General features: G+C 39.6%; 1 protein-coding gene across 3 annotated transcripts in view; it reads right to left on the reverse strand.

Moving 5' to 3' along the window:
* sec16b (SEC16 homolog B, endoplasmic reticulum export factor) overlaps positions 1-15,291 on the reverse strand; it is a 41,574-nt gene that overhangs the window by 22,405 nt on the left and 3,878 nt on the right. For 2 of the 3 annotated variants that reach the window (XM_036569775.1, XM_036569776.1), the window contains 9 exons: positions 13,374-13,717; positions 12,932-13,029; positions 11,481-11,592; positions 10,088-10,181; positions 6,650-6,770; positions 5,528-5,679; positions 5,232-5,293; positions 4,915-5,053; positions 2,193-2,438 (listed from right to left, as the gene is read on the reverse strand). In XM_036569775.1, the coding sequence (XP_036425668.1) occupies positions 2,193-2,438; positions 4,915-5,053; positions 5,232-5,293; positions 5,528-5,679; positions 6,650-6,770; positions 10,088-10,181; positions 11,481-11,592; positions 12,932-13,029; positions 13,374-13,669 (1,320 nt within the window). In that variant the 5' untranslated portion in view covers positions 13,670-13,717. The remainder of the gene's footprint in view (positions 1-2,192; positions 2,439-4,914; positions 5,054-5,231; positions 5,294-5,527; positions 5,680-6,649; positions 6,771-10,087; positions 10,182-11,480; positions 11,593-12,931; positions 13,030-13,373; positions 13,718-15,291) is intronic. The other variant, XM_036569777.1, reaches the window with a different exon arrangement.

Consider the following 15,291-nt stretch of genomic DNA (forward strand, 5'->3'; position numbering starts at 1 on the left):
AATCAAATAAAGTACAATTCAGTCATATTTCAGCAACATTTATTGTCAGTTTTCTCTTTTTAAAATAATCTGGCTCACTTTCTTCTCCGACTGCTGTTTCTTGCCTCATCCCTCCCCTGTGTGTGTCACTCAGTCCAGTCTCAGTGCTCATCGTAATGGACAGATCTGATTGGCTGAGTAGCGTCACATGATATTTACAATGCATGCGGTTGGTCTGAGTGTCCCGGGCCGCTAAACCGGTACTGTAATGACTAGAAATCATACGCTGATTAAAACAGGACCACCCCGTCGAAATTAAATAATCCTCCATAGTTTATCAGTTATAGGTCCAGGTCCACATAGGACAGCATCTGGGTCCGGACTCGGACTGCAGTCCGCCTATTAGTGACCTCTAATATAGCAAAAAACAATAGACAGATATATAGATAGAAGTCATATACAGATATAGAGCAAGGAATGGCAACAACAGCTGGTGAAATTATGCAAAGACGATAATAATGGTGCAAATATGCAGATGTAAATGGGATGTGTTGTGTGCAACTTGGTTTCTGAGTTGCTTCGTGTAACTGTCAAGTAGCACAGAAAATGAGTTACATGCAACTCACAACATGCAACTAATTGCATGAAAGTTTCACCTCATAAAGCCAGGCTAGCATTCACTCAGTCTGAGTCAAGGATTTAAAGGAATAGTCTTTTAGCAAAAATACATTCCTTATTTACTTTTGCACTACAGCTGCACAACATCTTGACATTGTATGATGTTCTGTTATCTACAAAAACTGACATGAGTATGGACAAATATCAGGCTTCAAGATGGCGGTTATTATTGTTTTTAGCTCTACTACTATGTACTTTTGTCCATTTCTATAGATAACAGTACATCATACAGTGTCGGAAACCCCATAAGCAAGTCTATTTGAGTTTACTTAACAAATAAATGCAGTTTAGTGCAAGTGTGTGGTTTAGATATGCATGTGACACAATGCTAATTGGTGAACTATACGTTTCATTTAGTTATATTAGCCTCGTAGCTCCAGCCTAAAACTAAAGAAACTTTAGACACCAAACATGTCTTGGCTGACTGTAATTTTGCCCATATAATTGTATGATAGTATAATAGTAATTGTAGTGATTCTATAACATGTACCACATGCAAACAAGATAAAGACAAGAGAGATAAAAATATTCAGAGAATAATGAATAATAAAAGGTTTTAACAGCAATAAAACAGCAATAAGAAAGTGATGAGAAGAATCACAAAACTAATAGAAAGATAGAGAGAGATAAAAAAACAGAGAGGACAGAGAGAGAGACGGTACAGAGAGAGACAGGACAGAGAGAGACAGGACAGAGAAAGAGACGGGACAGAGAGAGAAGGTACAGAGAGAGACAGGACAGAGAAAGAGACAGTACAGAGAGAGAAACAGGACAGAGAGAGAGAAGGTACAGAGAGAGAGAGACAGGACAGAGAGAGAGACGGTACAGAGAGAGACAGGACAGAGAGAGAGACGGTACAGAGAGAGACAGGACAGAGAGAGAGACGGTACAGAGAGAGACAGGACAGAGAAAGAGACGGGACAGAGAGAGAGACAGGACAGAGAGAGAAGGTACAGAGAGAGACAGGACAGAGAAAGAGACAGTACAGAGAGAGAAACAGGACAGAGAGAGAGAAGGTACAGAGAGAGAAGGTACAGAGAGAGACAGGACAGAGAAAGAGATGGTAAAGAGAGAGACAGGACAGAGAAAGAGATGGTACAGAAAGAGATGGTACAGAGAGAGAGACAGGACAGACAAAGAGACAGTACAGAGAGAGAAACAGGACAGAGAGAGAGACAGTACAGAAGGAGAGACAGGACAGAGAAAGAGACAGGACAGAGAAAGAGACGGGACAGAGAGAGAGGCAGGACAGACAAAGAGACAGTACAGAGAGAGACAGGATAGAGAAAGAGACGGGACAGAGAGAGAGGCAGGACAGAGAAAGAGACAGTACAGAGAGAGAGAGAGTACAGAGAGAGAGACAGGACAGAGAGAGAGATGGTACAGAGAGAGAGACAGGACAGAGAAAGAGACAGTACAGAGAGAGAGACAGGACAGAGAGAGAGACAGAACACAGAGAGAGACGGTACAGAGAGAGAGACAGGACAGAGAGAGAGACGGTACAGAGAGAGAGACAGGACAGAGAGAGCAGTGACCTTTTTCCTGCCAGCCAGCAGGAGTTTGGTGTAGTTCTGAAGGTTTTGTTCAGAGGTCTGTTCCTCAGTGAGGGGGTTTCCGGTCAGCAGGTCTGAAGTGTTCAGTCTTTCCATTTCTTGAGTCGGAGTTTCGCTCAGATCAATCAGGCTCGCAATGTCTGACCGCTCACCGTCCCCTTCACACACTCCACGTGAAGACTCGCTGCCCCGCACCAGCAGCTCAGCAATGTCCGAACCCACGATTCTCTGTACGACAAACACAAAAATTCTTTGTTTTCATTCTTTGTCAGGATGTCAGGATTTTCTAGGTGAACATCGTCTACAAAGAACACAGTTCTGCACATTTTAATACACATTTACTGCATTTGTATATTTTTATATGTTATGTTTTTCTTCCAATATGTTTAACTTAAAAATATCATATTTAAGATACGTAAATTGACGGGAGATGTTCAAACTTTTGCATATGACTGTTGTCGGAACAAAACCTCATATCTCCAAAATGATAACTTTACAAGAGAAGAAAAAAAAAAACTTTATTTGTAATGTAAGTCGATGGAACCAGACTTTTTTCTAAGCAATATTGTTCCATTTCTTTTGGTCTATTCATCATTTAGAGAATAACAAATAATAAAAGACTTTAACAGCAATAAGAAAGTGATGAGACAAATAAAGAAACAAATAAACCATCCTCTGCTAGGACCCATCTGCGAGGGGGCAGTCGTGGACTGGAGGTTAGGGAACCAGCTCTGTGACCGGAAGGTCGCTGGTTCAATCCCCTGAGCCGACAGTACCTGACTGAAGCGCCCTTGAGCAAAGTACCTAACACCCAACTGCTCCCTGGGCGCTGTGGATAGGGCTGCTCACTGCCCACTAGTGTGTACGTGGTGTTTCACTGCATAGATAGGAGGTGAACTTTCCCTGTTGTGGGACTAATAAGGGTCTCTTAATCTCACACAATGTGAAGGGCTACAGACATTTTTTTAATTATGTCAAAAACTGAAAAACGGCTTTTATTTTGTTTTGTTTTTAGTTCTGACAGCAGCGATTTGTAAGTATCTATATGTAATAAGAATTTCTTAAATATAACCCTAATCTTCACTTCAGTAACCAAAAAAAAAGCTTTTAAGTTTTTAGAAATGAACCATTACCTCTGTCAGGACCTTTTTGACAGAGTAGATTGCCTGTAGTAGTGCTGGACATTTATTAAAACAAACACAACACACAGTGTCTAAGCTGGATTTGCAGGCATGTGTGTAGAATCCAGATATGGAGAGTCACAGCGCTGCACGGTTGCTGTCTTTCCTGTTTTTAACAGGGCTAGAAAGTACTAAAGTATTTCTACATCATTACTAAATTTATAGATTATACATTATTATGAAAGATCTGTGCCGTACTCGAGTATTATTGACTTTGATTACTTTTACCCAGTTACCTTTCCAGTAGAAACACATATATTTTCATTTAGACCTTCAAAGAACTCATACAAACCCAGATATTTTTGTTTTTCTCTTGTCTATCACATTCCTGTGCATTTAAACTGTTTTAATTAAAACATTCAAATAAAAAATGAAACTGTAAAATGAAACTGCCCACAACTATGATCATACGTCTTTGTGGTGTGACGCACCACTGAATCACACGCATCAAACAAAGAAAACATTTCATTTATTTGTTAAAAGATTTACTTTTTACTTTTATATGCTTATACTTATATACTATATAGCGTGTTTAAATGTAGATCTTTTTTTACTTTCACTCAAGGATATTTTTGGCTTCATACTTTTACTTAAGTACAGTTTCTCTGTATTTTTAACACTCTTTTGTCCACCTCTGCAGAAAACTGTACTTTACTCATATTTTTAAATAAGTAAGTTTAGTGTACTGTCGGGACCAAGGGCTTCAACCCCAGGCATCCAACATAATATTATGAATAAAAAAGAATCTTTTAATACTGGCTGAACACTTTCACTAGTAACTGTTTTAAGTCTGAGTTCTCAAAAGACGTCAAAAATGAAAGAGTCTTCAGACGCTGAGTTTGCGGAAGAGGGAAAAAGGCCTCTTCTTTATTTCAGCATCAGGTGGTAATGTGATATCCCCCCACCTTACTTCTCAAATTGTGATATTAGCTCAGTCTATAATAGGTGCATCTTTTCGTCCATCAATTTGGTCATCGCATGTTGCGCTCACTCCTAAAAACTGGTTCCAACTGGTTTTTACCAGCCTGCTCTACCTTTCAAGGTCAACTTGCCCCTCTCTTCACTGGGTCAGTAGGTACACACAGGCCTCTCTGTGAACCCAGGGGCTTTCCAGTGTCTACAGTCTCCTATGCAAACAAACAAAGGCCAACCCTTTGTGAGATAATTAGGATTCTCTGTTAGCCAAAACTACCTATTTGGTTATTGATCACAATATCTAATCTATTTGATTACTGATTAAGGGAGCATTTATTCAAAATCTCCGCCAGTACTTTGTCTCAAAACTGATAACTCTCCAGACCATACAGTCAACATATGGAAACCAGGATGCAAAAACAAACTGCTTTTAATTCATTCTGGTTGCGATGCATAAAGAAAGGTAGGAAAACGGACATCTAAAAATTATTTTTTACTGTTTTTGGTTAAAAAAAAAACATCCAAAAGTTGTAATTGGACAGGAAAAAGCTAAATATGCATAGGATGGCTCCTTTATTGACACAGTCTGATCCCCCGTAAGTACTTACCCCATTCTGTCTGCACAGTAATACCAGCAGATGCCACAGGAGGGCAGCAGAGGAAGCATCAGACAGCGCTCTATCCTTCAGACAAGCATCAGCCATCTGCAGGGCGAAGTTAATGACATCTACCTTATGCAAATCCTCCCTTCATGAAAGAAAAAAGAAAGACAAACATCCAGAAACCAGAAAAACAGCCACGCCCAGAGCAGAAGTACTTTGTTATATTCGTCAAATGAAGAAAAAAAATTTAAACTGAATGTTTTACAGGAGTTAATGAAACTAGACCTTAAAGAATAGCACTCTAAACCCGTAACCTGTCTCACCTCGCCAGCGGCCCAGGAAAGTCTCTCATATCATGCTGTTCACGTGTGTCACTCAGAATAACCTGTTCACATTGATGAGTACAATTAATCACCGCTCACACTCAACACTGCCTTCCACACAAATTAAAACAGTAGATGTGTTACTGATTCATAAAAATATACTTAAATATGACAGATTTCTTCACAATTTCCCAAAAAACTGAGAGCAAAAACATTCTCCCCAATTCTTCCTCACTTCTGCTCAGCCAGATTACACACAGACGAGCATTAGTTGGGGACTCGAGGTTGTACGGTACCTCCAGACTGTGAAGCTCCACCTGAGCCGGTTCACCATGAGAGGGCAGGGCTGGACTGACCCTGACCAGCTGCCCCGCCGGCCCGAAGCTCACAGCCACGTGAGGAACACAAAACTTCAGCGGGGCAAAAGCTTTAGACTCAACCTCAGGTTCTAGTGACAAGAGAGTACACAAATATCAAACTGAGAAAAGATGGATGGATGGATAAATACACCGGTCAGACATAACATTATGACCACCTCCTTGTTTCTATGCTCATTGTCCATTTTATCAGCTCCACTTACTATATAGGTGCACTTTGTAGTTCTACAGTTACAGACTGTAGTCCATCTGTTTCTCTGATACTTTGTTAGCCCCCTTTTACCCTGTTCTTCAGTGGTCAGGACCCCCATGGACCCTCACAGAGCAGGTACTATTTGGGTGGAGGATCATTCTCAGCACTGCAGTAACACTGACGTGGTGGTGGTGTGTTAGTGTGTGTTGTGCTGGTCTGAGTGGATCAGACACAGCAGTGCTGCTGGAGTTTTTTGGAATTGGGTTTGTATCAGGAAGGAGCTCTAAAATTGGCAGAATTTATGAGATGCTTACAAGAGACTTGCTTTGTATCCAACAATAATACAATGTGGATTTATATTTTACAAAATATTTGCCAAAGGTTATGTTTAGATGTTTTATTCAGTCCTACAATAATTCTATGATTTATCAAAATGATAAATAATACACTGTAATTATTTAATTAACTTATTTGTCAAATTATCTGCCTTGAGATCTCCACCTTTAAAATAGGATGAATTCTGGACAAAAAACACTTTATTCTTGATGTTGTACAGCTTTATCAGTCATTTAAAGACCTTCTATGACTCTGTTTCATTCTGGGCACATCTAAAATTTGTCATTTTTTTATTTTAAAGCATCCTAGTGTTCCTATGGCTATTATATTAGTCATTATTATACACATATCTGCAACCAAAGTGGCTACATATTGTGTGTGATTTCAAACTTTTGAACAGTATTATATGTATTGTTGCAGTTACATAACGTTGATTGTATCCTGCTCTAGCTGTGATAACCAGGTCAAGACACGGAGGCAGCTGAGGATGCGTTCGCTGTGTTGTGCTCTACCTGAGAGAGGTGGAGGTGCAGCGTCTGACTGCTCCGCTCCATTCATGTACTGACTGAGTTCGTAGCTGCTGGACGACAGGCCGGAGGTTTTGGAACTGGCCAGAGCTCCAGGTTCACACGCCTGGAGGGGAAAAAACAGCAGTTTAAGCTAAAAGCAGGACACAAGCAGAAATGCAGGGCTCTTTGGGTTGACTTAGCAAACACTGCATGAACGTTCAGTATGATGCAAACAATGAAACACACCCGTGCCGGTATCCTGAATGTGTCGTTCAATACCTCCACTGACCATTTAAATCGAGACGATAAGTTCACTCTCAGAAATAAAGGTCCTAAACTGGTACTGGGGTGGGACCCTTAAGGGTCCATCTCAGTACCTTTAGTCAGGGAACATAACTGAACCATAATCCACTGAAATGATATGTTCTAAGCTGTACTGACTCCACACACCCCGTCTCGTCTCCAGGACTTTATTTTACTGTTCTGTTTAAAACATTCGGTTATGAAAAGGTACAAATACGAACTTTTCACCTGGAAAAACTTATTTAAGGTTCACAATCAGACCTTAAAACCACTGTTGGAGCTTTGAGGAATCATTTACATTGAGTGTGTTTAAATGCACTTAATAATCCAATAACTGCAGAAAATCAGATTTTGTCAGTAATCCGATGAACATGTTTATATGCACTCGAGTAATCAGATAATGGGGAAACTCCAGGTCTACCTGAGTCTAACAGTAATCAGATTTCTGCTTTACAACCAGCCAATAAACTCACAGAAGATGTAAATGTAATGTAAAACTCAAACTAAATGCCTCGGCTTTTTTTAAACATCAACTCATTTTACCTGAAAATATGAACATATGTCATCTAGAAGATGAAAAATATTTAAATCCTTCATTTTATCGAGCATGTATTTGGTTTCCCTGCGATGGACTGGCGACCTGTCCAAGGTGTATCCTGCCTTCTGCCCAATGACAGCTGGGATAGGCTCCAGCACCCCACCGCGACCCAGAAGGATAAGCGGTTTAGATGATGTATGTATGTATGTATGTATGTATTTGGTTTCAGTGACGCTCCAAAAGTGTCTTGCTGTGTCTCGCGGCGACGCTGCTCACTTATTTCTGGTACCGCGGTCCGTTCTCGCGCATGCTCAGACTGAGAAATCCAAAAGAAATCAGAGTAAGAGTTTACATGCACTGAGAAATCTGATTACTGAGCCAAAATCCAGCTCTCTTCATCGGATTGCTTAATCGGACTTCTAGATCGGAGTATGGTGTTTACATGACCATTTGAATAATCGGATAACTGCAGAAATCTGATTATGATCAGATTATTGAGTGCATGTAAACACACTCATTGTTTGTACCTTGATGGACAAGAAATGTACCTGCACAGAACCTTTATTTCTAACAGTGTAGTGTACAAATGACAAGTCAAAATGTACCTCTATTTTTGTCTATTTTTATTTTTCTATACCATCTGAACATGGTGGTCTTTTAGATTGCGTGAACATTATATGATAAACGAACCAATAGAAATTCTCCAAAATTACTAAAATCTCTTTACATTTACTTCCATTAAAAGTCAAGAACGTTTTGTTGTGCTCCTGCAAAGTCACCATTTTAGAGATACCTGTTTTTCTTTGGACAGTGATAATACGCATATTAAGCAGCAGTTTAAAGACACAAGAAATAATTAGAATATATCAATGAAGGGCAGAGCGAGGCACAGTCTAACACTTTTGGGGTTTGTTAAATCATTTTAAAATGGAGGAAGTATTTTTCCCTACACTTTTCTGCCTAAAAATTGTGCAATTCTTTGTGAAAATGTCATAACTAACCCCAAAGGTGGGGTTAATTGTAAAAGACAGAAGGTCTAGTTATTACAGTCACTAAAAAGTCAATTTAAAATAAAATGAATTTGAATAAAAACACAATTAATTCACTATGGATTCATTATAACTCTGAGACAAGCTTTCCAACCAAAAATATCAAAATCAAAATAAATTATTACTGGAAAGAGCCAAATCAAACATGGCAAATTTATTTCTGAGCACCAAACAGAAAAGTAAACATCAGCACAATAAAGTTTAAATAGATCTACATCTATAGCACATCTCTGATTAACCTGTGTATAAAAACGTTCAAACGTTCAAAGCAGGTACTATTTGGGTGGTGGATCATTCTCAGCACTGCAGTAACACTGACGTGGTGGTGGTGTGTTAGTGTCTGTTGCGCTGGTCTGAGTGGATCAGACACAGCAGTGCTGCTGGAGTTTTTAAACACCTCAGTGTCACTGCTGGACTGAGAATAGTCCACCAACCAAAAATATCCAGCCAACAGCGTCCTGTGGGCAGCATCCTGTGACCACTGATGAAGGACTAGAGGATGACCAACACAAACTGTGCAGCAGCAGATGAGCTATCGTCTCTGACTTTACACCTACAAGGTGGACTGACAAGGTAGGAGTGTCTAATAGAGTGGACAGTGAGTGGACACAGTGTTTAAAAACTCCAGCAGCACTGCTGTGTCTACAAAGTGCACCTATATAGTAAGTAGAGCTGATTAAATGGACAATGAGCAGAGAAACAAGGAGGTGGTCACAATGTTATGCCTGATCGGTGTATATGGGTGTATATGGACATCTCTCACCTTTGGAGGCCATGTGTTATAACTAACCCCCTCGTGTGGAGGCTGTACTTCAGCCTGATGAGCTCAGTAATTTGATTATTTACTTCAAAATGGGGCTTTATTACAGCTACAATAAGACTGATTAAAATAATACAGGAGTAAACTCAGTGATCGAGAACACTTATGATGAAAAAGCTACTTTCACTGTACATAAATAGTGTGAATCTCATTATATCTGTCCAATATCTGTGGAAAGAATTCACATATGATATCGCTAATGACATACAGGAAGAAGACCAAAGGCATGTTCTTCTCAACCCTGTTTAACTATACAAAAAATCCATGTTATATTTTATGCTGTGTTCCTATCACTCTTACAGTAGCAGGAGCTTCATACTGTTAGAAATGAAGGTTCTGTTCAGGTACATTTCTCGTTCATCAAGGCACAAACAGTGTAAATGTTCCCTCAAAGCTCCAACAGTGGTTTTAAGGTCTGATTGTGATCCTTAAATAAGTTTTTCCAGGTGAAAAGTTCGTATTTGTACCTTTTCATAACCGAATGTTTTAAACAGAACAGTAAAATAAAAGCCTGGAGACGAGACGGGGTGTGTGGAGTCAGTACAGCTTAGAACATATCATTTCAGTGGATTATGGTTCAGTTATGTTCCCTGACTAAAGGTACTGAGATGGAGCCTTGAGGGAACCACTCCAGTGACAGTTTAGTACCTTTATTTCTGAGAGTGCACATTCATGCAAGAAGGCATCCCTAAGCAGAACACAGTGCTGTAAAAGGATCAAAGGTGGCAAACCTCTCCAGCTCCTTTTCCATTCTCCATGCTTTCCCTGCGCTCCATCCCAGAAACACCACCATCATACGGAACGCTGTCTCTTCTGGGGCCGTACCTGAGAGATTCACATTAGACATGTTTATGCAATACTGATATTAAGCCCTTTAATACATACCTCAGGTCAACCCGTGACCTGATCACCTTCTAACTCCCCCACCTCCCACCCCACCACATCTATTTTTTTCAGAAAAGTGGCAAATAAAATTTAACCCTTGTGTGGTGTTGATGTGTGTGTTACTCAGTGGTCTGGTGGACCCACTGCATTATTGTTTTTTAAACCAATACAGTCATAACAATTTATGTAAAAATACTAGATGTTTAAAATATCACAAGTGTCCAATGTAGGGTTCTCCTTTAGCAGCTGTAGCCAGTCAGCAGCCTGTGCATGTTGTCCACCCTCACACACACACATATACAAACACACACACACACACTAACAGCAGGCCATGTAGGAGGAGAACAGAGTGAAGGACACAGCACCTCCACACTTTTACTCCCCGCGGGTTCAGCCCAACACCACATGTGTAATATAAATGTGTGGGGGGTGAACAGAGTGAAGACACTGAAAATGGGCTATTTTATATGTTCTTCATAGAAAATGAGCAAAGACCAAGAAATCTGAGGTTGAAATAATAATAAATCACATCATTTTTTCTTTTGGTAAACACTGAAAATGGGTCCCACAGACCTGAACACCACACACGGGTTAAAAATATTTTGTATTTTTTATTTTGCAATTGCCACTAATTATAATATTCTGACAGTTTTAAACAAAAATAGCATATTTTATAGCACCTTTTGTATAAATAAGCAGCTCAAAATGGTTTAAAGAGAAGAACGACATAAAATGACACTAACCATTACCTTTTAATGTAAGTTTATGTAAAGAGGTTTTATCCGAATTGATGTTAGAGCGTTTTTATTAATCTGTTCATCGCCAAATGTTCACACAGTGTACAGGGCACCTGCTGTGTTCGAATGATGTAGAAAAATGAAAAAATCAACCAAAACAGAGAATTTTTTTTGACAGCAATGATATGAAGAAAACCTCGTTCCTCCATTTTTGTTGTTTTTCAGTTTTGACACAATTTGAAAATACCTGTTGAACTTTCGTTGTGAGTAAATTTCATGATTAATGGACCAAAAGAAATGACCAAAAATGACTTGGAAAAAAGTCTGGTTCCATTGACTCACATTAAAAGTTAAGTAGGTTTTTTCCTTCTCCTGTAAAGTTATCATTTTGCAGATATGAGGTTTTGTTACGACGACAGTGATTTTTAAGGGTTAAAACATGTCAGTTTTGTTGAGATAGAGAGAAAAAGAGGCTGTGTGAATAAATGAAAGATGGACTGACCCTTGCTGGTCTGAATATGTGGCTCCTGTCCATTCCTGCTCTGTCCCCCTGCTCTGATACGCCTCTGACCGCCAGCCATCCTGCGCTGGCCATCCACCGGCCTCTGAGGTGACTCAACAAGACATCAACATGAACATCAGCAAGAGTAGATTTTACATCAATGTGAATTCAGCAGGAATTGTGGTGTTTAGCTATTGGACTCTGCCCTGGAGTGGGTGATATTTCAATGCGTTATCACAATACATTACATCATGATACGCTTTCCTGAGCATATCAGGTTTCAGAAATATATCAATATTTCTGTAAAGACTGAACAAATGCATGCTTCGCAACGTAAAACTCAAATTCATGCTGCGTTTTTTCAAAACAGGTAAAACAACTTTACCTGAAAATATGAACATACATCATTTAGAAGATGAAGAATATTTAAATCTTTCTTGTTTGGTTTCAGCGCCGACTGAGAAATCCGAAAGAAATCAGAGTAAGAGTTTAAATGCACTGAGAAATCAGATTACTGAGCTAAAATCCAGCCTCTTTATCAGATTTCTTAATCCGATTTCTAGATCGGAGTATGGTGTCTACATGTATCTGATTATTGAGTGAATGTATACGCACTCAATGTCAATTAAAACTGCATACAGGGGCTCCTAAGCGTTAGTCCTATAATTCAGAGATCACAATTTCAGGCCGGGTGATGCTACAGCCATCCGTGGCCACGAGTCCAAGAAAGCATAAGTGGCCTCGGTCTCTCTGAGTGGGTTGTTGAGCAAACCAATGATGCTGAGTTAGCAGCAGTTTGAAAAGATGTGGTCTGTGGCCTTCCGTGTCTCAGAGGAGGCGCCTTCTTTGACTACTCGGTGTAAAATCCACTGGTTTACACTCATCTATAAAACTCTACTCAGACCTTATTTATGTGAGCTACTAAACCAGAATCTGTTACCTATCACACCAGGTCGTCTATTTTTATCAAGTTAAAAGTCCCTAAATCCAGCACTGCCCTCAGCTCTTCATCATTTCAGTCTCCTGCTGCCAAAGACTGGAACAACTACAAGATACACTAAAACTGGACACTTTTATTTCAGTTACTGCTTTTTAGGGCCGCATCAAGGATATTTCTAGTGATATTTTTATTGTGTATTTAAGGTGATTTTCCTTTTCTTACCCTATTCTTTCCATTTTTTTTACAACTGTCTTGCAGAGCTTGCCAAGCTGCCATTGTAAATATGATATGTTAATGGCTAGCCTGGTTAATTAAAGGCTAAATAAAATAAAAAACAAAAAGCACATGAAGCTTGGTAGCATTGTGTGATAAGGGGAGAACTAGCTAGAGGGTTTAATTGATGTGTTTGATTAAAATGTGTGATACATCGTATATCATGAAAATCACATATTGCAATATTACATCTCTGCCATATCACTCACCATTACTCAGAATAAAATAACGTAAATACCTGGGTATCCATAATGTCCTCTGTAATAGCCGTGATCATAATAGCCGTAGTCGTCCCTGTAGTCCCAATAGCTCTGGGGAGGATAATCATATGCCTGTCTAAATAGATTAGACCAGTCAGACTCATATTCATCCTGTTCCATAAACTGATGCATAAGGATTAAGGATTTTCAGGTTCAGTATTTTCAGATTTTTAATGCTTAAGTCAAGAATCAACTTGATTTTTCAATATTTTGCGCATTAAACTTCATAATAAAACCCATTTGAGCTTAAGTTTGTGCACAGCATAGCATAGCATTGCATAAACTCCCCGTCCATGTTACCCTGACCACAAAATATCCAGTCAAGACCAGCTCTGTGGTCCCAAACTGACCACCGATGAAGGAGAGAGGAGGTAGGAGTTTCTTATAAAGTGGCCAGTGAGTGCCCATTCTCACACTTACCTGGACAGTGGACGAGCACGGTTCGGTCCATAGCTCTGGTTTGACTGTGGGGTGCTGCTGTAGCCAGGCATAAACTCCGGTCTCGGGGGAGGACTGGTCAAATACTGCCTGTAACGAGGGTCTGGAGAGTACCACTGTCTCTCTCTCTCTCTTTCTCTGGGGTCCGGAGGGGGGTAGTGCCCCTGTCCAGGGTGATGTGGTCTATAATAGTCGTCTCTGTCTCTGTGGCGCGGCGGCTGGGCTGAGGGGTGGTACTGAGGGCCAGGTCCATACCAGCCATGCCCCCTGGACTCCATCACTGGATTAGTGCTGAAGGAGGCTGCTCACACTAGAGAGGCACACTTCTACATGAAAAGATGAGAGACGTTTTAGAGACACATTACATTTTATTTTACTTCATATGTACAAGATAGATACTTTCTACTGCACACATTTTCCGTTTGTATAGCTTATTGTAGGGTCTTCTCACAGTGGAAGGATGGACAGAAACACCTGTGGATCAGAAGTAAGTACTGTTTATGATGGTGACAGCTTTGGTGGTCTGCCAGTGGTTCTTGTTGTTGTTAGTCCCATTTTCTTTATAGCTTTTGAAAACAGTTTTTTTCCCATTTATTTTCCTTTGACTTTCCTTTTCCTTATGGAAGTGGAATATTTTATATCTAATCTTCCAGAAATATCTTCTGAAAAATTAATATCTTGTACGTAATAGCCAGTTTAGCTGGCAATAAATAAGAAGGGAGGCATTTGTGCAGTATAGTGTACATGTATTCAATGATTTTAATATGATGTTAATATCTATAAGTTTCAAACAGTTTTGGGATGATGAATGAAGCTGTATAATAGCAGTAGAATGGATTCTAGTGACTGGTATAGATTATAGTGGTTGGTAGAGTGTAGTGCAGCGGTCTTAAATTAAAATGCAGTAAGGTCCAGTCAAAGAAAATTTCCTCAGGCAAAGGTCCAAAACATCATAATGTCTAACTCGCATCATGATTCCGTGTCATATACTGTTTACTGAAGTAGCCTAGTAGGTATATCAGTATCTTATACAGTCAACAACTGAATGTCAAATCAAATAAAGTACAATTCAGTCATATTTCAACAACATTTATTGTCAGTTTTCTCTTTTTAGATCACGACATGGAAAATAATCCGGCTCACTTTCTTCTCTGACTGCTGTTTCTCGCCTCGTCCCTCCCCTGTGTGTGCGTCACTCACTCGAGTCTCAGTGCTCATCATAATGCACAGATCTGATTGGCTGAGTAGCGTCACGTGTGATATTTATAACGCACGATTAAAACAAGACCACCCCGTCTAAATAAATTATTCTCCATAGTTTAGCGGTTTTGGGTTCAGGTCCGCATAGTACAGTGTCTGGGTCCGGACTCGGAACGCGGTCCGCCTATTACCGACCTCTGATGTAGTGGGTAACACCCCTGCCTTCTACACTGTAGTTCAATCCCCTACCTGACCAGGCACCCTATACTATACCAGTAAGAGACTCCTAACACTACCTTCGCCTACCTGTGTAAAAAATGATGAAATTGTAAGTGGCTCTGGATAAGAGCGTCTGCCGTGATGATGTAAATGACGTAAATGTAAAATGATTCTGAAATAATATAGAGAGCTGCACAGCACTGAGAATAAACTTATCATAAAATTAATATTCACACTGCCTTGTATACTTTTTTTTGTTATTATTTGCCAAGAAATTAATATAAATAGATAATGACAGATGTTGTTATTATTATTATTATTAATATTATCATCGTTGTTCCCAAAATACTTTAAACTGTGGACTGACCACTGCTTTATGTTTTAGAGTCCATTTCAATCTACCTTGTAAACCTTATTGTTGAATAACTATTATTAACATGACAACTGATTATAAATTTTTGAATGGTTTGAATGGTAGTGT

The sequence above is a fragment of the Colossoma macropomum genome, unplaced genomic scaffold (assembly GCF_904425465.1).
Source record: "Colossoma macropomum unplaced genomic scaffold, Colossoma_macropomum, whole genome shotgun sequence".
NCBI lineage: Eukaryota > Metazoa > Chordata > Actinopteri > Characiformes > Serrasalmidae > Colossoma > Colossoma macropomum.